Source organism: Falco rusticolus, chromosome 1, assembly GCF_015220075.1.
Source record: "Falco rusticolus isolate bFalRus1 chromosome 1, bFalRus1.pri, whole genome shotgun sequence".
Taxonomy (NCBI): domain Eukaryota; kingdom Metazoa; phylum Chordata; class Aves; order Falconiformes; family Falconidae; genus Falco; species Falco rusticolus.
Window position 1 is genome coordinate 34,143,565 of NC_051187.1, and position 18,753 is coordinate 34,162,317.

Sequence of the window (18,753 nt, forward strand, 5' to 3'; positions counted from 1 at the left end):
TTACCCAGTGCTGGTTCCTGATGCCCTCCTGGACCTGCTGGTACAGGTTTTCTTGGTGGAAAAGAGACTTTCTGAAATGACCCTGACACTCCAGGGATGTGTGGTTGGAGCCAAGGGGCTTGCCAGGGGCTCCTTGCACCCCCAGGTCTGTAGGGGCCTGGTTTGGGTGGGGGGACTAGAGCCACTGGTGGGGTATGTAGCTGCTGGCAATGGTGTCCCATCCTGTGAGCAGCTCCTGGTCTGGCCCCAGCCTGTCAGCTCCCAGGCATACCTGGTGCTGAGGGGGCTGGGGACACTTAACCTTGCATTTTGGAACACCCTTGTGGAACACCACTTCCTCCAGCACGCACCACCACAGCGACTAAAGTGACCCTGTGCCAGGGCCTGGCCACCAAGACCAAGGGAGGTCCTGGCTGGGGGAGCTGGGGATCGAGGAGCACCCTGATGTGCCCAAACCCAGCTGAGCTCCTGAGTGCTCTCCCTGCCTTTGTGCTGCTGGCACCTGTCCTCCACCAGTCCCAAGGACATCTGAGGACTTGGATGTCCCCACTGTGTCTGAGATATGCTGTTGCGTGCTGAGCCCCACTGGCTAAACCCTCTCCTTGCTGCAGGGACCACCATGGCTCCAGATACTTCAGAGACCTTCAGTCACATGGTGATGGTTCCAGTGATGTCCTCAGGTGTGGGGACAAGGGCTGCAGCCCCAGTGCTTGCTGCTGGCACTGTGCCTGGTGGGGCTCATGCTTACGGCCGCTTGGAGGAGCCCATCATGAACTTCACCTTGAGGCTCCTGGATGGTGAGTGCCCTGGGTCTTGTGTTGGGTGCCACCTTTGGGCGATGAGACCACAGGATGGGTCCGGCCAAGACTACTGACCTTGACCAGTGGCACCCAGTACTTTCTCCTGGCTGGCCTCAGCACTGGGGCCCACCAGGAGAAGGTGGCCATCCCTGCAGGACCTCCCATCCCAGTCTTGCAGAGGGTGCAGAGCTCTGAGTGGTGGTGCTTTGAGGTGTTCCCAATCCTGTGCTTGATTCCATGATCAGATTTTGGGGGTCAGCTGCCCTTTGTCGTTCTAACAGGTGATGTGGTCCCTCTCTGCTCCGGGCTGGTGGTGGGGAACCAGGAAGGTGCTGTAGTTCTGGGGAGCAGGCAGGGAAGCCAGACTGGGGTGACAGAGCCAGGATGACTCTTGGCTTCCAGGGACGGGAGATGGGCTCTGAAATTGGGGAGCTGCAGGTGGGCACCTGCTTCACAGGGGTGAAGGTAAAACCACCTGTGAGTGGTGGTCTGGGATGTGTTGATGTCCCTGTCTGTGGTGGGACAGGCTTGGGGATGTCACATGGAACCAACCCTCCCTTCTCTTTCAGGGGACCCCAGTGCCGTGAAGAAGCCACTGGTGCTCAGCCCTGGCTCTGCCATCCACCTGGAGGCCAGGGTTGACTTCAGTCCGGGCACCTCTCTGAAGATCTATGTGGACCAGTGCTACGGAACCACCTCAGAGCAGCTGGGACGACCCAAAAGGGTCTTCATGGTGGTGAACAGCCATGGGTCAGTGCCCGTGGGGTGGGAGGTGGGGACTGCTTTCTCCAGGCACCCTGAGGTCCTGCAAGACCTCCTAATGGGGAGGGATGTTCAGGGCCTGGAGAAATTCTGGGAATGCTCCTGTGTTGCTCTCCTGCCTTAGGTGCCTGCACGGGCAAAAACTGGGGAGCATGTCTGTCCAGCACAGGAGAGGGGTGTCTGCTGTCCGTCTTGCCATCCTGGCCCCTGTGCTGGAGGATGAACTGGAGGAGGAGGAGGTGAGGTTGGCGTGATGTCCTTGGTGGTGGGAGAGAGGCCCTATGGGGGATGACCTGGGGCTCCCACAGCACTGTCCCTCCTGGGGGCATCCTGCTCCCCACTGGGGTGGTCCAACAGGGCTGGGTGGGAGGAAAGCAGGGTCCCTGAAGAAGGGCGCCGTGGTGTCATGCCCTGCCTGGGGCTGGTGTCTTTGGCAGGTCTATGTGCACTGCCTGTTGACAGCGTGGGGCCCCACCAGTGCCCGAGGGCACGGCGCCAGGTTCTGCTTCTACAGCCAAGCCACAGCCAGGTAGGCTCAGCCCTGGTGCAGGTTCCTGCTGGTGCCCTAGGGCGTGAGCACCCATGGGTGCTTTGGGATCAGAAGCCACTTGTCAAGGGAACCCATCCAGGGGGCCATGCCACCCTGCCATGGTCTGGGTGCCGCTGCTCCCATGACAGCCTGCTGGCATCACCACAGGTCCTGGCTCCCTCCTGCTGCAGATGAATTGGGCGGGGAGTGGGGTGGTGCTTGGTGTCACCAGGAGGACACTTCCTTTAGGGTGGCCAAGGTCCAGGCCAAGACCTGGAGGGACCTGCTGGCATGGGGGACCTGGAGAGACCATGTGGGTCTTGCAGTTGGGGCTAGGGATGCCTAGACCCATCCCAGCTCTGTCCTCTCCTCCCAGCTGGCACAATGCAGAGGACACTTCCCAGAGCACCCTGTGCCACTGCTGTGATGCTGGCTGTCCCCCTGATGACAACTTCCCCGGAGAGCTGCCAGGTACTGGGGTGGGGATGTGGTGGCCCCTTGTGGGTTTGGGGTCTTGGGGGGGTGCAGGGTGTGTGTGTACCTCCAGGGGCTGGGACAAGCTGTATTGGTCATCTCCTCCCACAGGGTTCCCAGGAGAGGGGATGCTCCACCGGGAGATGGTTGGACCATTGCTGGTGCAGAAGGAGAAGGTGCCCTGGTATGAAGGTGAGCAGACACCCCCAACCCTCTCCCCATGGCCCCAGATTCACCATCGTGGGTGCTGAAGCAACCTCTGAACCCGCCGGGGTATTTTTCCTCTCTTCCCAGCACCTTGCCGTACGATAAAGAGGTTCCTGCTGGCCGGGCTGGCCCTGGTGGGCAGCGCCCTTGTGGCAGCCACCCTGGTGGGGGTTCTGCTGGCCCTGGCTGTGGCCATGTGGCGCCTGGGCAGGCGCCAGTGGCCAAGGCGGCAGTGGCCGAGGCAACGATGTCCCTTCCAGGCTGAGCTGCAGAGCGTGGTGGGGGCCCTGGTCCCCAGAGAGACTGAGAAAGGGGGTGAGCTGGATCCAGAGTACCGCAGCCTGGCACAGAGCTCGGTGTGAGCCAGTGGTCCCCCTCCTTCCCAATAAAAGGTGGTTTTCTTTACTCTAAAGCTTCTCCTGGTGGTACCACATGAATGCCACCACAGGCTGGGGCCATACCACCACTCCTGGAAGCCACATCTGGTACCAGGAGGTACCACCAGGCATGGTGGCATGGCCCCAGCCTGTGGTGCTGGGGGTGTCTTCTGGTTGGGGGAATTTGGGTTCCTGGAGGCACTACTGAAGATCTTGGACATGGTAGCAGCTCCTTGGGGACAGTCACCAGGATATCCCATGAGGCTGGGAGTGGCTGTGGAGGGGTTCCAGCTAGGCCTGGGGGTGCTGGTGGGGTGATCAGGGCTGCTCTGAGTCTGCAAGGACCACCCCCCTCTCAGGGTGGAGATTACCTGGAGTTTGGGACCCAGCCAGACCCAAGTGTCCCCTCCAGGAGAGGATGCAGCAATGGGTCCCTGCTGGCTCTGTCATGGCTGCGGTACCCAAGCATCACCCAGCATGGGGTCAGGGTTGAAATGGTTTATTAGGACCAGCCATGGGACAGGGGGGGCAGCTCCCAGGCCATCGCTGGAGCAAGGGTTCACAGTAGGTGGGTCACAGCACCCCAAGATCAGCAGTGTTGCCTCAGTTTCCCCAGACCAGGGGGGCTCAGTGTGGCGCCGGGGGCTCTCCTGGCGCCCCATAGAGCTTGCGGAGGCTGGAGTCCATCAGGAAATCCACAGTCCTGCAGCAAGAGAGAGGATTGGTGGGGTCCTGGGGGCTCCCTGGGGTATGGTTAATTGGCTAAGATGAGGAGGGGCTGGCTGGAGCTGTCCCCAGTCCCCCTGGGACCTGTCCCTAATGTCCCAGAGGCCCCAGCCCCCCCAAAACCAGGCTTAGCGCAGCCTCACCTCGCTAATCCCCTGCTCAGCCCCTGGCTCCCGCTAATCTTCATTCCCATGGGGCCATGACCTGGCTGGGCCCTGGCAAAGCCCCTTTGGCGCAGGGACCCCCTCCCCAGTCACCCCGTGCTCCCCCAGCCCTAAGCCCATACTGGGAACAGCTCCCCTGTGAGGAGAAGCACTTCATCCCTCTGGCCTGGGATGGGGGGATGCCCCGTGGGATGCAGGGATGGGGAAGTGGTACCCACGTGTCCCCAAGGGGGTGTCCCTTACCTGTCGATGGGGGTGATGATGAGGGGGATGGCACCCAGCCCCAGGGCAGTGGTGGTCCACCGGCGCACGGGCAGTGGCCAGCGGGTGAGGGTGCCCAGCAGGGCCAGCGAGGCGGCGCAGAGGCGGTTGATGGTGAAGCCAGGGATGGCCACTGAGGCCAGGCTCTGCCAGACAAACGTGTCCACCACAGCCACCCCTACCCGCGTGGCCCGTGCGGGGTCCTGTGCATGTTCCTGGGGGTGATGGAGGGAGGTCAGTGGTGAGGACAGCGGGTTGGGGGTGGGGGCAGTGTAAGGGGTGACACTCACAGTGGCAGCTTTCTGGCCCTTGTCGATGGCGTCAGCGGTCACGTAGGCGGTGGCCACACCGTAGCTGGCCCACACCACCTGCAACGGCACCAGCGGGCGGAAGGACTCGCCCACCTCGTTGGCATAACCTGGGGGTTGGGGGGGTCAATGGGGCCAGAGACTGGCCATGTCCCTGTGCTTCCCCACTGCGTGTCCCCATTCCCCCAGGAGGGCAGCAGGGGCATGGGGGTGTTCGGAGCAGTTGCATCACCTTGGGACAGCTAGGGTGACACGGCTGGCGCTGGCACTGCTGTCTGTGACTGGTACCCAGTGTCAGTGCATGGTACCAGTACTCTGTGTCCGTGCTGGTGGCAGTGACTGGTGCTGGGTGTCAGTGCCCAAGGACAGGTGTCAGTGTGTGGTACCACTGCTGCGTGTCAGTGCCTGGTACCCGGGGGGTGCCCACCATCAGTACCCGGTGCCTGGGGGCGTGCCCGGTGCAGCTCCCGGTGTCGGTGCCCGGTGTCAGTGTCTGGTGCCTGATACCCGGAGGGGGGGGTGTACAGTTCCCCGTGTCAGTGCCCGGTACCAGGGGGGGATGCCCAGTGTCAGTGCCCGGTACCCGACATAGCACCCGGTGCCTGGGGGAGCACCCGGTGCGGTTCCCGGTATCAGTGCCCGATACCCAGGGGGGTGCCCAGCGCCCGGAGAATGCCCAGTGCCCCGGGGGGGTGCCCGGTATCAGTGCCCGATACCCAGGGGGGTGCCCAGTGCCCGGAGGGGACCCCGGTGTCAGTGCCCGGTGCCCGGGGGATGCGCAGTGCCCCGGGGGGGTGCCCGGTGTCACTGCCCGATACCCAGGGGGGTGCCCAGTGCCCGGAGGGGACCCCGGTGTCAGTGCCCGGTGCCCGGGGGATGCGCAGTGCCCCGGGGGGGTGCCCGGTGTCACTGCCCGATACCCAGGGGGGTGCCCGGTGTCACTGCCCGGTGCCCGGGGGTGCTCACCCAGGTAGCGGACCCACGTGTCCCGGTAGCGGTCAGGCTCCGCCGCCCCCATGGCGCGCTCCCGCCGCACGCCCCGCCCCTCCCCGCCCGCGTCACCAGGCCCCGCCCCCCCCGGCGCGGCGAGACGGCGACAAGGGCGGGGCCGGGCGGCGCTGCGTCACGTGGTCACGTGGCGGGATGTGGGGCCGAGGCGGGGCCAGCGGGGGCGTGAGGTGTGGTTAATGGGGATGGACCAGCCCGTGGGGCAGGGGGGAGCAGCAGGGGCCGGCTGGGGGGCTCGGGGGGGTCAGTAGGGCTTGGGGGGGGGGGGGGGGGGCAGCAGGGGCTGGCTTGGAGGGTCAGTAGGGCTGGGGGGGGCAGCAGGGGCCGGCGGGGGGGTCGGTAGGGCCGACTATGGCGTGGGGGGCAGCAGAGGCCGGCTGGGGGGGTCGGTAGGGCTGGCTATGGGGTGGGGGGCAGCAGGGGCCGGCTGGGGGACAAAAACCAGAGGAGACCCAGCTGAGTCCATCCCTTTACTTCCCCCACCCCACGCAGCAGCAGCTGGGCACAGGACCCACATAAGGCACGGGGCGGGGGGGGGGGGGGGGATGACACCCACATGTGCTCTGTCCCCCTCCGGCCCCGCTCACCCCCCACCCCAGTCCATGTGCTTGGGGGGGGGCTCAGCCCCTTCCCCATCCTCCCAGCTGCCGTGCTGGGGCAGGGGGTCACTGGCCCATCCTGGGGGCACAGAGCGGTGGGGGGGCGTCGCTAGGGGCTGTGGCTGAGCCCCACCTCGCTGAGCTTGTCCCCCAGCTGCTGGATCTGCTGGGCGGAGGTGGCGTCGGGCAGCAGCACCTCCACGCTGTAGCTCACCTTCTTGGCGTGGAGGTAGCTGTAGGTGTTGTCGAAGCGCAGGACATCTGCGGGGAGGAAGGGGGGTGTCAGGGGCGTGGGGAGCAGCCGGGGGGCCGTGTGTGTCCCCCCAGCCCCATGCCCCCCCATGCAGGGGGTGTGCTCACAGATGCCAGGCGTGGAGCAGGTGAGGGAGCCGTCCTCGGGCACCATGTGGGCGTTGTAGCGCTGGTTGGGGTACACCTCGGTCATGTCGCCTGCCCGCTGCCGCTCCCCGACCTTGGTCTTCAGGTACACCCCGAACCCCACATCGGCTCCCTCCGACCTGAACTGCCACCTGCACCAGGAGAGCTGTCAGGCTCCCGCGGTGGCGTGGGGGACACCCACCGTTGTATCACAGCTCTCTCTTCCCCGTGGCATGGAGCCCCCTCCCCACCTGAGCCCCCTCCTCACCTGAGGACGCAGCCGGGGAAGAGGATCTCGTACTCGACCTGGTGGGATGAGCCGCGGCTGACCACCACGGTGTGCTCGTACTGCTGCGCCAGCTGGTCCCGCACGTAGTAGTGCTGGGGCACGTCCCCCCCGTAGTTGATCTGGAAGGGGATGGAGATGGATGTAGGGATGGGGGGACCACCCCTGCAACCCTGAGGAGCTCGGGGAAGGGGGCTTCTACCTTGCTTGGGCACTTGGGGTCCCCGTCGGGGTCTGTCAGGGTGCCCCCGTATTCCACCGGGATCTGCCCGGGGTCAATGTATTTCTGCAGGATCTCCTTCCAGTTGGCTGGTGAGGTGGAGGACGGCGGGGTTTAGGGGGGCTGTGAGCCCTGCAGCGAGCCCTGGCCCAGCCAGGGACCACCCCCCAGGGCTGAGGTTTCACCCCTGGGTGGGATGAAAGCAGAAGGGGACACGGCACCCCGTTTTTGGCTTCCACCGCACCCCTCCAGCTGGGGAGACCCTGGGGAGGGGGTCAGGACTCACATCCCAGGACCACGACCTTCTTGCGAGTGTCCTCACTCAGGAAGTGCTTGACGAGGTTGTAGGCAACGGGGAAGATCTTGGGGGCTGGGGGAAGATGGGGGGTGTTAGGGTAGGGGTCAGCACCCAGCCAGGGGGAGTGGGACCCTGGGGCCAGACTCACCCTTCACAATAAACAGGCGCTTCAGGGACTCGGGGTAGTTCTCCTCGAACATGGACAGGAGCTGCAGGATGGGGAGAGCTTCAGGTCATCCCTGTGCCCCATGCACCCACCAAGGCACAGGGGGGAGCGCAGCAGGGTGCAGGCTGGGACCCCCACCCCAAAGCGCTGGAGGGGTGTGGGACACCGGCAGGGACCCGCCCCACATCATCTCTCGGGGCACGAGCTGGCCCACATCCCTGCATCCCTGCTGCAGCCTGGGGACAGCAGTGGCCCCCAGCGGGGGAAGGGGGGGCGGGCAGGGAGCCCCTCACCTCCCCGTACGTGTCCACAGCTGGCTTCCAGAGGTGCTTCAGGCCCAGGCCCTCACAGTCATAGACCATCATCACCATCTCGATCTTCTTGCCCAGCTGGGACAGGAGGACAGGGGGGCTCAGCTGGCATCCACCCCCTGCAGGGACTGGTCCCCCCCGGGCCAGAGCTCCCTCCCAAGTGCTGGTGTGGGGAGAAGGGGCATTGTGGGCTGGTGTGGGTGCTGGGATGGGGACACGGGCTGGTGGGGATGGACAGGACATGGACTTGTGGGGCTGGCAGGGACATGGGCTAGTGGGGATGGACTGGATGTGGACTACAGGGCTGGGTAGAACATTGGGTTGTGGGGATGGACAAGGTGTGGACTTAATGGGACTGGCAGGGACATGGACTGAGGGGGCTGGACTGGACATGGACCCATGGGGCTGGGGAGGGCACTGGCTGGTGGGGATGGACCAGACATGGATTTATGGGGCTGGCAGGGACATGGGCCTGGGGGGCTGGTGGGGACGTGTTGGCGGGGACGGTGGGGAGCTGGGCTGGTGGGGATGGACAAGAGTGGGGCTGGTGGGGCAGGCAGGTGCCCACCTTCTGGCTCTGCTGCTCACACTCCTGCCGCAGCACCTCGCAGTCACGGAACTTGTTCTTGAGCAGGTCCTGCTTGGAGGCGGAGAAGAGCAGCCCCTTGGCATCCAGCGGCCCGATGATCTCGTACCAGATGGGGCAGCCCTCCCGGTCATAGCCACACATTCCCCCTGACATGTACTTCTTGATCACCTGCGGGAGACAGCAAGGGGCTCAGGGGGACCGCGCACCCTCCCAGGGAGGGGACAGTCCCCCTCCGTGGACTCCCACCCCGGGGCTGGGGACACCCACCTCAGGGGCCTCCCAGGCGATGATGTTGTCGGCGTCCATGTGTTTGCGGACCTCGACATGCTGCAGAGGGGGCAGAGCAAGCTGGGGTGAGGGGATTTGGGGACCCCCCATCCCATGGGATGAGGGACACCCCATGGGAGGGTCACCCTTGTTGGGAGAGGCTGGTGGCCCATGGCGCACTGTCCCATCCCAGGTGACAATGGTGGTATGGCAAGGTCCCCCCCAAAAAGCGGGGTGCCCCTCTCACCTTGCGGAGCATCGCCTCTGACTTGGGCAGGTCGAAGCAACGCGCTGCAAGACAGCAGAAAGCTCAGCGCCACTGCTGATGTCCCCAGCCCCACAGCCCCCCATGGGGTCTTCCAGCCCCCACCACATGTGCCCCCCCCCCCTGGGGTTACCTCGGAGCCATTTCAGGAGGAAATAGTCATCCTGGGAGGGCAGGGAGGGCAGCACGTCCTTCAGGTTCTCCCGAAACTGTGGGGAGAAGAGGGATCATTGGTGGATGGGTCCCTGCTCCCGCCCCAAAAGCTCCAGGGCTTCATGTTTGTGTACCCCTCCCCCTCAAAAAAAGCCCCATCCAGGACTGGGACTGTCCCAGGAGAGAAGGGGCACCCCGTGCCCCGTCCCTGCCACCAGGTGCAGCCACAGTGAGTGGCCATCTCCACTTTCCTCCCTGGCAGGGGACTGTCCCCAGGCCAGCCACTGAGCACCGCCTGTCCCCAAGCCGATCCTCTTGCTAAAGGTGTGAGTGGGGGCTGCCCCTGGCGAGGGTCCCACAAGCCCTTGTCCCGCAGGTGGACCAACCCCCTCCTCTGCCATCACCCGTGGCATCCTTCGGGGCTGAGCCAGTCACTGGTCGGTCACTGCCTGTCCCCCTGCTCTGGTGACATCCCAGCGGTTCACAGCCCCCCTGGGTGGCCCAGAGCAGGCAGGAGGGTGCAGAACTGGGGGAGTGTGGGGGTGCCGGGGCACCCTTGGCACGTGGCCCTGCTCACCCCAGCAAAGCCCCAGCCCAAATCTCCGTACCAGTCCAGGACCTCGCCTTAATGAGGCTGATTAGATTATCTCCCGCTGAATTTAGGTGTAATTAAACCCGGGATTAGCTTCTTCACCCTGAGAAAAACAAGGTGCCGGCGGACGGGTTTCGCAGCTCGCCTTTCTCGCCCACCCGTTGCCGCCTTGGCACTGGGACAGTTTCGGCTCCGCACCCTGTGCCTGCTCCCGGTGCCGGGACCCCAGCGGGGTCATCGCCCATGTTTTGGCTCCGCACCCTGCGCCTGCTCCCGGTGCCGGGACCCCAGCGAGGTCATCACCCACGTTTCGGCTCCGTGCCCTGCGCCTGCTCCCGGTGCCCGGTGCCGGTGGGGTCATCGACCGCGGCTGGAGTTTGGCTGGGCTGGACGGGCACCCATCAGATAACGCGGCCGCCTGCCCTCGTGGTGGGGTGCGGGGATGCGGGTGGGGCCTGGCACCCGGCGAGGTGCCGGCGAAGGCGTCGGAGGTGGCCTTGGGTGGCACAGCCACCCTGGTGGGTGACCGACCACCACTGGTTCGGCCGGGCACCCCCAGCCCCGGGAGCCCTGCCGGGGGTTTCCCACCCGTCGGTGGGACCAGCAGGGAAGATGGGAGAGGGATGGGGGAGCTCGCCGGTGCCCGGTCCCGGGGGGGTGCCAGCGGGATGGTCCAGCCGGTGAGACCCCCAGGGCCCACCCAGGCCGGTCGTTCCCCAGCGGGCAGCGCCGCGGGGGGGGCTCACCGGTGAGACCCCCAGGGACTCCCCGTGGGCGCTGCGGGGCGGGCGGCGGCGGCGGGCGGGGGCGGCCCGGGCGGGGGGCGGGGGGCGATGCCCGGCGCCGCGCAGGCAGAGGATGGCGGAGCGTGTCGGGGCGGCTCCGCCCGCCCCCCCCGGCATCCCCGGATGCCGGTACCGGCTCACCTGGGCCAGCGCCTCCGCCTGCCGCGGGCTGAGGTCCCCGACGCGGCCGCTCATGGTGCCGCGGCCCCGGCGGGGATGGCCGCCTCTGCCGGGCGGCCCGGGCGGCGGCAGGTTGCGGAGGCCCCGCAGCACCGCCCCCGGCCCGCCCCGGCCCGCCCCGGCCCGCCCCGGCCGGCCTTGGACCCTGCCCGCCGCCCCCTGCCCGCCCGGTCAGCGCCCGCCGCCGCCCCGGAGCAGGGCGGGGCGTGGGGGCGGGGCTGTGGGGGCGTGGCGGGGCGTGGGGGGTACGGGGGCTATAGGGGGTACGGGGGCTATAGGGGGTACGGGGGGTATAGGGGGTATGGTGGGGTTGGGGCCATGGGGGCTATAGAGGCCATGGGGGCTATAGGGGGTATGGCAGGTATGGGTGCACGGGGTTATGGGGGCTATAGGGGTCATGGGGTGTATGGGGGTCTGGGGGCTGTAGAGGGTATGCGAGGTATGGGTGCATGGGGGCTCTACGGGGTATGGGAGCATGGGGGGTATGGGAGGTCTGCAGGGTTGGGGGATGTGGGGGCTATAAAGGCTATGGGGGCTATACAGGGTATGGGAGGTACGGGGCATGGGAGTATGGGGGCTGTGGGGGGTATGGGAACATGGGGAGGCTATGGGGGGCTATAGAGGCTCTGGGGCTTATATGAAGTATGGGACGTATGGGTGCATGGGGGTATGGGGTCTATGGGGGGTACGGGGGCTATAAGGGGGTACAGGAGGTATGGGGGCATGGAGGGTATGGTGGGGTGGGGGGTCTGGGGGCTATGGGGGCATGGTGGGTATGGGGGCTATAAAGACTATGGGGGCTATATAGGGTATGCAAGGTATGGGTGCGTGGGGGGGTATGGGGGCTATAGGGGTCATGGGGCATATGGGGAACATGGGGGCTAGGGGGTACAGGGGGTATGTGGACTATAGGGGGTATGGGAGCACAGGGGGACTTGGGAAGTATGGGGGGCATGGGAGGTTTGGGGGATATGGGGGACATGGAGGGGCAGGGGGATTATGGGGGGGTATGGGGGGCACGGGAGGGTATGGGGGGTATGGAGGGACGTGATGGGGTATGGGAGGGTACGGGGAGGTATGGATCATGTGGGGGACATGGCAGGGTGTGGGGCTATGGGGGTATGGGAGGACACGGGGGGTAGGGGGGCCATGGGGTGCGGGTGGTAAGTGGGCAGATAGCAGGGAGAGGGACAGTGACAGGAATGGGAGATGGGAACAGATGTGGGAGTGGGGATGGAAGGTGGGGCAGGGCAGAGGACAGAGGTGGGGACAGGGTGACAGCTCAGACACAGGGGCTGGCGCACGGGTGAGGCACTGGGGAGAGGGGACAGGGACAGGGCAGAGGCACCATGGCTACTGGGCTCCCCCTCCGGCTGCCACCTCATGTACGGTAGCCCTGGCTCCCCAGGGAAGGGGACCTCCCCGAGAGGGGGACCCCAGCTGGGGAGGGGGCCTGGCCAGGAGAAGGGGTCCCGGCCAGGAGAAGGGGTCCCTGCAGGGGTCCCACAGCCCCAGCCCTGGTGGGGTTCTGAGCAGGGGAAGGTTCTCCCATCCTTACTGTCCCCTCGCAGGAGTGTCATGTGTGTCCTGTGGGGTTGTGCACATCCCGTGGAGCCACATGTCCCCCATGGATGTCCCATGGAGCTGTACACATCCCATGGAGACATCCATGTCCTATGGACGTCCCATGGAACCATACATGTCCCTTGGAGCTGTGGGTGTCCCACGGAGCTGTGGCTGTCCCATGGACCCACAGATGTCCCATGGAGCTCTGCATGTCCCACAGAGCCGTTTGTATCCCATGGACCTATGGATGGCCCAAGGAGCCATGCACATTCCATGGAGCCATATGTGTCCCTTGAAGCTGTGGCTGTCCCATGGAGCTGTGCGTGTCCCATGGACCCCTGGATGTCTCATGGAGCCATCCACGTTCCATGGATGGGTGTCCCATGGAGCCATATGTGTCCCTTGGAGCTGTGGATGTCTCGTGAAGCCATCTATGTCCCACAAACCTAGGGATGCTCCACAGAGCCATTTGCACCCCATGTGTGTCCCACGATGCTGGTCCCACACTTGTGTGTCCCCCTGTGGGGCAGTGCTCAGGGCAGCAGCCCCCCCACGCTCCCATTTTGGGCTCCTCTATGGAAGCCGCACAGGAACCCGGATGGGTGACCACCTTCCACCGCGCGGCTCCGGAGCTGGATGGGATTCCGGGCTGTTGTTACACGGGGATGTTTTGCTGTGCGGTTAAACCGGCTCCGGTTGCCGGCTGTGGGCGGAGGGGCCTTGCCCGCCCTGAGATTAAACCCCCGCAATTGCAACAGGGCTGGGGACGGGGGGGACACCAGGGTCACACCCAGACCTGTCCCGTGGGCATCCAGTGGCTGTGGGAACTGGGATGCCATGGCACTGAGTCCCCATCCCCGGCGTGGCCCCTGCCAAAAGCAGGTCAGCACCAGGACCTGTGCGACGGCTAATCCTCCCGGCAAATCCCCACGCTGGCACGTGCCAGGGACACGTGGCTGGAGCAGGACCGGGATGGTGGCACCGGCAGGGCTGCCTGGCACATGCCAGGATGGGGATGGTTGGGTGGGGGGTGGTTGAGATTTTGGGGTACTGGGGTGTTGACGTGTGCCCGTGTCACCCAGGCGTGTGCCCACGCATGTGCCGTGGCGGCTGTGGCCGTGGGGTGCAGGGATGGGGTGCCCATGTGTGCAGGGCTGTGCATGTCCCTGTGCACCCATGGCTGTGCCCCTGAGGGCACGTGTGTCCCCGTGGCACCCATGTGTGCCCCTGCACCCGCAGGGAAGCAGGGCCATGGGGGGTAGTGTCCCTATGCCAGTCCCTGTCCCAGGGCTGGTCCCTGTCCCTCTGCCACCCCTTGGCCTTGGCTCGGCCCTGGCTGCCACTTTCTGTCCCTGTCCCTCTCCTGGTCCTGGTCCCAGTCCCTGTCCCAGTCCCTGTCCTGGTCCTGGCCCGTGTCCCTAGCTCGGCCCTGGGTGCTGCTCTCTCTCTGTCCCTGTCCCCAGTCTCGCTCCCAGTGCCGGTGCCAGTCCCTGTCCTGGTCCCCATCCCCGTCCTCACCCCTGTCTCCGCTCCCGGTGCCGGTCCCTGTCCCCGTGCCAGTCCCCATCCCCGTCCCTGCTCCTGGCCCTGCTCCCGGTGCCAGTCCCTGTCCCCGTCCCCGCTCCCGGTGCCAGTCCCTGTCCCTGCCCCCGCCCCTGGCCCCGCTCCCGGTGCCGGTCCCTGCCCCGGTGCCCATCCTCGTCCCGCCGCCGCCGCCCGCGCTGGCGCCGCGGGCTCTCTTGCGCCCTCTGGCGGCGGCCGGCGGTGAGACGGGTCCTCCGCGCCGGCAGGGGGCGCGGCGCTGCGGTGCGGGCGGCGCGGCTATGGCGGCGCTGCAGGCTGTGCTGCTGGCGCCGCTCCTGGCGCTCTGCCGGGCCGGGCCGGGGCCGGCGCCCGCCGCCCGCGTCGAGGTGGCGGTGTCCGGGCCCGGGCCGGGGGCAGGGGCAGGGGCAGGGGCCGGGAGCGGGGCGGCGGGCGGGGCCGGGGCGGCCGCAGGGGCCGGCGGCTCCTACACGCTGCGCGGGGCCGTGCTGGGCGCGGGGGGCGGCCGGGCCGGCCCGGGCCGGGGGGTCCCGCGGGGCGGGGAGGAGGAGATCCGCGGCCGCCTGCTGCTGGTGAGCGCCGGCCCGCGGCACCGCGGCTGGGGGCTCGGGGGGGCGCTGGGGAGGGCAGCGGGTGCTGGGAGGCACTGGGGAGGGCGCAGTGGGCGCTGGGAAGTACTGGGGAGGGGGCAGTGGGCGCTGGGAGGCACTGGGGAGGGGGCAATGGGCGCTGGGAGGCGCTGGGGAGGTGGGCAGAGGGTACTGGGGGGCACAGGGGAGGGGGCAGTGGGTGCTGGGGGGCCAGTGGGTGCTGGGAGGCACTGGGGAGGGACAGCCGGCACTGGGGGGTACAGGCTGGGGGCAGCACAGGGGGAGCCACCAACAGAGCGGGGGTGCAGGCAGGGGTGGAGGTGCAGCGGCCAGGTCCTGTCCCCTGTGCCACCCTGGCTGCTGTCCCCATCCCTGTGCCGTGCCCAGCTCCCTGGGGCACTGGGGACGTGGGGTGTTTTTGGGGGTGCCCTGAGCCTCGAGGTGTTCATACCAGCTCTCACCCCCACTGGTGCTGCCGTGCCCCCCAGGTGGGACACACGGAGCCGGAGCTGGGCGCTGCCGACAGCTGGATCGGTGTGGTGCCCGTGGGCGAGGAGCCAGCCGAGGTGCCACGGGGTGCCAAGGAGGAGTCCTTCACCGCTGCCGTCGTCAGCAAGGTGCCTGTCTGCTCCTGGCACAGGGCACCTGTGGGGTGTCTCCTTGCCAGATGTGGGGGGTCCTGGCCTGTGCTTGGTGGTAGGGGGGGTCTGTGACGGGGCTCCCAGGCAGTGCCAGCGCCCCTTGGGTCCCTTGCGATACTCCAGCCAGAGCAAAGAGGCACCACGTCCTGCCTGTTCCCTGCAGCAGGACAGGAGCTGAGCTGTGCAGTGCCCTGAGCTGTGCCCTCTGTCTCCACAGATGAAGCGAGCGCTGGTGCTGGGGGCGTCAGCCCTGCTTATCCTGGCTCTGAACCAGAATGCCATTCGGGAGGTAGGAGAGTCCCGGCAGCGGGTCCCCGAGCTGGTCTTGGGCCCTGCTGATGGCTGTTGCTTTCCTTTCTGGTGCAGCTGGATGTTTCCCAGCTTCTTGCCAAGCCTGTGATCGTGATCCAGTCCTCGGACAACGTCACCAAGCTGTTGGGAGCGCTGCTGCGGTAGGGGCTGGGGCAGCGGGGAGGGGGGGATCGGGCACGAGCCATCTCTCTGCACCTGGTTGCCTGCCTGGCTGTGACAGCCGGGGGCTGCCCTGGGGTGGTCCCTCACACAGCGCGTCACATGTGCTGGGCTGGTGTCGAGCTTGCGCTGTGCAGAGGCCAGCTGGGGCTGAGACTTGTTTCCCGGGAGGGTTTGAATCAGATCCAGCCCTTCCTCGGGGCTTGAGCCCTTCCACGCGTCCCCACGTGACAGCTGGGACTGACAGTGGTCTTGGCCAAGGTCTTTAGGACTCTCAGTACAAATCAGACAGACCAGCTGGTTATCAGCATACCCGCTGCCTTTGTTGGGGTTTATTCCTACCACCTACAGTGACAGGACCCCCTTGGTCCTTCTTACGTGTGGTAAATCAGTGCTGCTGCTGTGGTGTCACAGATGGGGAAACTGGGGCACGGTGCTGGGAGGAAGAGACCTGTGCAGGGTTGCTCAGGGGGGCTGGGCATGGCTGGGGAGCGGGGGTCTTGCTGTCACCTCCCCTGTGTGTTCCTCTGTCCCTGGTGACCCTCCCTTGCCTACAGCTCAGCAGGGGCTTCCTGGACCTCTGGAGAAGGGGGTGCTCCCTGGCACTGGGGTGCTGTGGGCCCATGGGATTGACGCTTCTCTTGCTTTTTGTTTGCAACAGGGGGCTCCAGGCTACAGCGAAGATCACGTACCAGGCAGTGCTACTGGAGAACCTGGTATGTAGGCCTTCCTTCCTCCTCCTCCTCCTCCTCCTCTCTTTCCTGGTGGGAGGGCATGGGCATGGCTGTGCGCAGCCAGACTTCCCTGACCGATGGGAAGCTGAGCTGCAGGGAGCAGGAGCCAGATCCACAAAAGCTCTTGAAGCTGCTGGTTCCTCGGTTCGCCCAGAGAGTCGCTCCGTGGGAGCAGGGCAGCTGGCAGCCACCAGCAGTTCCTCCTGCCCTTGACCCGTGTGGTTCACCCAGCGTGGCAGGCCCCCCCAGGCTGCAGCAGTGCTGCGAGCCAGCGCGGCCACCAGCAATGCTGTCTCCTGCCTTGCAGGGAGTGACGCTCACCCTCTGGTCGACCTGCGGCCTCTCCCGAGGGGGGCTCTACGGGGAGTGGCAGGGGGTCATCTGCACGGGGGAGAACAGCTCGCAGGTCCAGGTACGCGTGCCGGTGCCGGCGAGGGAGGGTCCTCGGCGTGGGGGCAACGGTGGTGGCGGGGCTGGGAGCAGAGGGCTCTGCTTTGCCCCCCACCCCAGTCACTGGCTGCCCGCCGGCGCTGTTCTTGCAGAAGTACCTCCAGCAGCTGTGGAACACCATCCTGCTGATTGCCCTGCTTCTCTGCACCGGGGTGATCGTGCAGGCTCAGCGGCAGTCACGGCAAGACCTGTCAGAGCAGGATGCTGAGGTGGGAACATCTCCACTCTGCCTCTCACTGGGGAGACTGGCAGCCGGGGTCTGACCTTCTGCTCTGCTTCTGTAGCTGGACCTGAAGCAGCACATTCGGCAGCGACTGTTGGCACTGAAAACCCGGCGGTACCATCCCAGCAAAGCACTTCGGAGCCAGGCCTGTGAGATTGATAGCTGTGCTGTCTGCTTGGACCAGTTCCACAAGAGCCAGGTAGGGACTGCGGGGGACTGGTGCTGTGCTGGGAGACCTGGAGCCTGCCCTGGTCACTGCCTGAGGCCACCATACTCATGCCATCCCTTTGGAGCCCAGGGCCGAGCCTCCCCTCGCTCACCGGGGCTAGGGTGTCCCTGCCAGGTGGCCGCATGGCACAGGATTGTCCCCTTCCCTGGGGCAGGGCTGCAGCCCAGCCACTGCGGTGATGGTACCCCTGCCTGGCTCCACTCATTTCTGCAATCTGCTTCCCTCCCTGCAGTGGCTGCGGGTGCTGCCCTGCTCCCATGAGTTTCACCGGGACTGCGTGGACCCCTGGCTCCTGCTGCAGCAGACCTGCCCGCTCTGCAAGCGCAACATCCTGGGTAAGAGCCACACTGGTGCCCAGCTGTGCCCTCCACAGTGACCAGGGAGTGCGTGGGGGCTGGGGTGGGGGCTGAGGAGGAATTGGAACCCCCCAGGCTCCCTGTGTGATGGCCCTCCATCCTTCTCCCTTGCAGGGAACTGCTGCACAGAGAGCTAGCTGGCCCGACAGACGCACTCCAGGGACAGACCCATCGCTGCTCCGGGGAGAGGGAGGGGGGCAGGGGGTGCTCAACAAGCGGCACTTGCTGCCAGAGTGGGGTCGGTGTGGCTGTGCCCGTTGCAGTGCCCGGCCGTTCAGAGAATGAAAGATCTCGGGGCAATTCTGGCTGGGCACGAGTAGAGGGTGGGGGGACACACCAGATGGCCAGTACCGGGGTCTGGGGGAGCGGGTGCAGGGAAAGGAAGCTGCAGGGGCACCCATGGGTGTAACAGGGGGGGGACATGGAGACTGGAGGCAGTGAGAGCCCTGGCCTGGCTGCTCCCTTTCCCTGCTCGTAGCAATTTTTTCTAAGTCTTTTTTTCTTTTTTATTTCTATTTTCCCATGGCTGTGGCAGGGTGGGCAGAGCCCAGGCGGGAGCCATGCTGCGCCCGAGCCTGACAGGGGGCCTGGCTGTGGCGGGAGCCCCTCCGCACTGCAGGGGCATCGCAAGCGGATCTACCAGGGCCGGGGGGCTGCAGCTGGCAGGGCTGCTGGGCGACCCGCCACCTCGCTGCGGGAGGGCAGGGCAGCTGAACGCTTTATTTAACTTATTAGAAAGGCCGGCAGGAACCAGCTGCAGAGACCAAACACGGGGCTTGTTTGACTGAACACTGGTGTGCCGCGGGCCCTGACCGGCTCCTGTGCCATGCAGCACGGCACGTGTGTCTATTAAACACAGAGCAAGGACGGGCTGCCGTGTCTTGTGTTGGGGGGACACGGCTCCCGCTGCCCTCTGAGGCTGGCAGCGTCGCTGGGGAGTTGAGGGCCAGCCTGGGTGGGCAGCTCGGTGGTCCCTGGCTCCTCTGGGCGCTCGTGGCCGCTGGCAGTGCAGGGCGAGCAGTTTTCACAGGCTGTGGCTGTGCCAGCGCCAGCAAGCTAAGGGCAGCTCAGACTCCTCATCCCCAGCCCAGCTCTGCCTTCCCCTTCAAAGCAGCTCGGCCACATCCCAGTCACCTCTTGGGAACGGCTCCTGGCACGAGCTAAGTGCTGCTGCAGCCAGGCAGGAAAGCATGCTCAGAGCCACGCTGGGGACTCCAGCAGCAGCTAAGCTGTGGGCGACTGAGCT

General features: G+C 66.1%; 3 protein-coding genes across 5 annotated transcripts; 1 reads left to right on the top strand and 2 right to left on the bottom strand.

Moving 5' to 3' along the window:
- Positions 1 to 3,632: 3,632 nt before the first annotated feature.
- On the bottom strand, positions 3,633 to 6,082 carry MTFP1 (mitochondrial fission process 1). The gene is made up of 5 exons (XM_037401744.1): positions 6,069 to 6,082; positions 5,575 to 5,726; positions 4,591 to 4,718; positions 4,283 to 4,515; positions 3,633 to 3,852 (listed from the first exon to the last, which is right to left on the bottom strand). Exons 1-5 carry the CDS (start codon positions 6,080 to 6,082, stop codon positions 3,777 to 3,779), a joined length of 603 nt encoding a protein of 200 aa, XP_037257641.1. The 3' UTR covers positions 3,633 to 3,776.
- An 18-nt stretch (positions 6,083 to 6,100) lies between these two features.
- SEC14L2 (SEC14 like lipid binding 2) lies at positions 6,101 to 10,794 on the bottom strand. 3 transcript variants are annotated; one of them, XM_037376927.1, is made up of 12 exons: positions 10,667 to 10,793; positions 9,129 to 9,204; positions 8,978 to 9,021; positions 8,731 to 8,790; positions 8,443 to 8,631; positions 7,857 to 7,952; positions 7,546 to 7,606; positions 7,386 to 7,469; positions 7,082 to 7,188; positions 6,862 to 7,001; positions 6,576 to 6,745; positions 6,216 to 6,476 (listed from the first exon to the last, which is right to left on the bottom strand). In XM_037376927.1, exons 1-12 carry the CDS (start codon positions 10,718 to 10,720, stop codon positions 6,325 to 6,327), a joined length of 1,233 nt encoding a protein of 410 aa, XP_037232824.1. In that variant the 5' UTR covers positions 10,721 to 10,793; the 3' UTR covers positions 6,216 to 6,324. The 3 variants fall into 3 exon arrangements, with proteins under 3 accessions (XP_037232914.1, XP_037232824.1, XP_037233002.1); XM_037377105.1 differs by lacking the exon at positions 10,667 to 10,793 and adding an exon at positions 9,843 to 9,947; XM_037377017.1 differs by lacking the exon at positions 6,576 to 6,745 and having other exon boundaries at positions 6,101 to 6,476; positions 10,667 to 10,794.
- Positions 10,795 to 14,094: 3,300 nt separating this feature from the next.
- RNF215 (ring finger protein 215) lies at positions 14,095 to 18,377 on the top strand. The gene is made up of 10 exons (XM_037377232.1): positions 14,095 to 14,385; positions 14,892 to 15,020; positions 15,262 to 15,333; positions 15,411 to 15,496; positions 16,177 to 16,231; positions 16,557 to 16,661; positions 16,792 to 16,908; positions 16,984 to 17,121; positions 17,384 to 17,486; positions 17,622 to 18,377. Exons 1-10 carry the CDS (start codon positions 14,095 to 14,097, stop codon positions 17,642 to 17,644), a joined length of 1,119 nt encoding a protein of 372 aa, XP_037233129.1. The 3' UTR covers positions 17,645 to 18,377.
- Positions 18,378 to 18,753: the final 376 nt, after the last annotated feature.

What these genes read in the sequence shown, in the direction of transcription:
- MTFP1 (XM_037401744.1), bottom strand. An exon ending in CACGTGGGTCCGCTACCTGG is followed by an intron (nt 4,719 to 5,574) that starts GTGAGCACCCCC and finishes CCCAACCCCCAG; the next exon opens with GTTATGCCAACGAGGTGGGC. An exon ending in ATCATCACCCCCATCGACAG is followed by an intron (nt 3,853 to 4,282) that starts GTAAGGGACACC and finishes CTCTTGCTGCAG; the next exon opens with GACTGTGGATTTCCTGATGG.
- SEC14L2 (XM_037376927.1), bottom strand. Translation starts at nt 10,720, where the DNA reads ATGAGCGGCCGCGTCGGGGACCTCAGCCCGCGGCAGGCGGAGGCGCTG. An exon ending in GAAGGTCGTGGTCCTGGGAT is followed by an intron (nt 7,189 to 7,385) that starts GTGAGTCCTGAC and finishes CCACCTCACCAG; the next exon opens with CCAACTGGAAGGAGATCCTG. An exon ending in TTCCCCGGCTGCGTCCTCAG is followed by an intron (nt 6,746 to 6,861) that starts GTGAGGAGGGGG and finishes CTCCTGGTGCAG; the next exon opens with GTGGCAGTTCAGGTCGGAGG.
- RNF215 (XM_037377232.1), top strand. Translation starts at nt 14,095, where the DNA reads ATGGCGGCGCTGCAGGCTGTGCTGCTGGCGCCGCTCCTGGCGCTCTGC. An exon ending in ACCAGAATGCCATTCGGGAG is followed by an intron (nt 15,334 to 15,410) that starts GTAGGAGAGTCC and finishes TTTCTGGTGCAG; the next exon opens with CTGGATGTTTCCCAGCTTCT. An exon ending in AGAACAGCTCGCAGGTCCAG is followed by an intron (nt 16,662 to 16,791) that starts GTACGCGTGCCG and finishes CTGTTCTTGCAG; the next exon opens with AAGTACCTCCAGCAGCTGTG.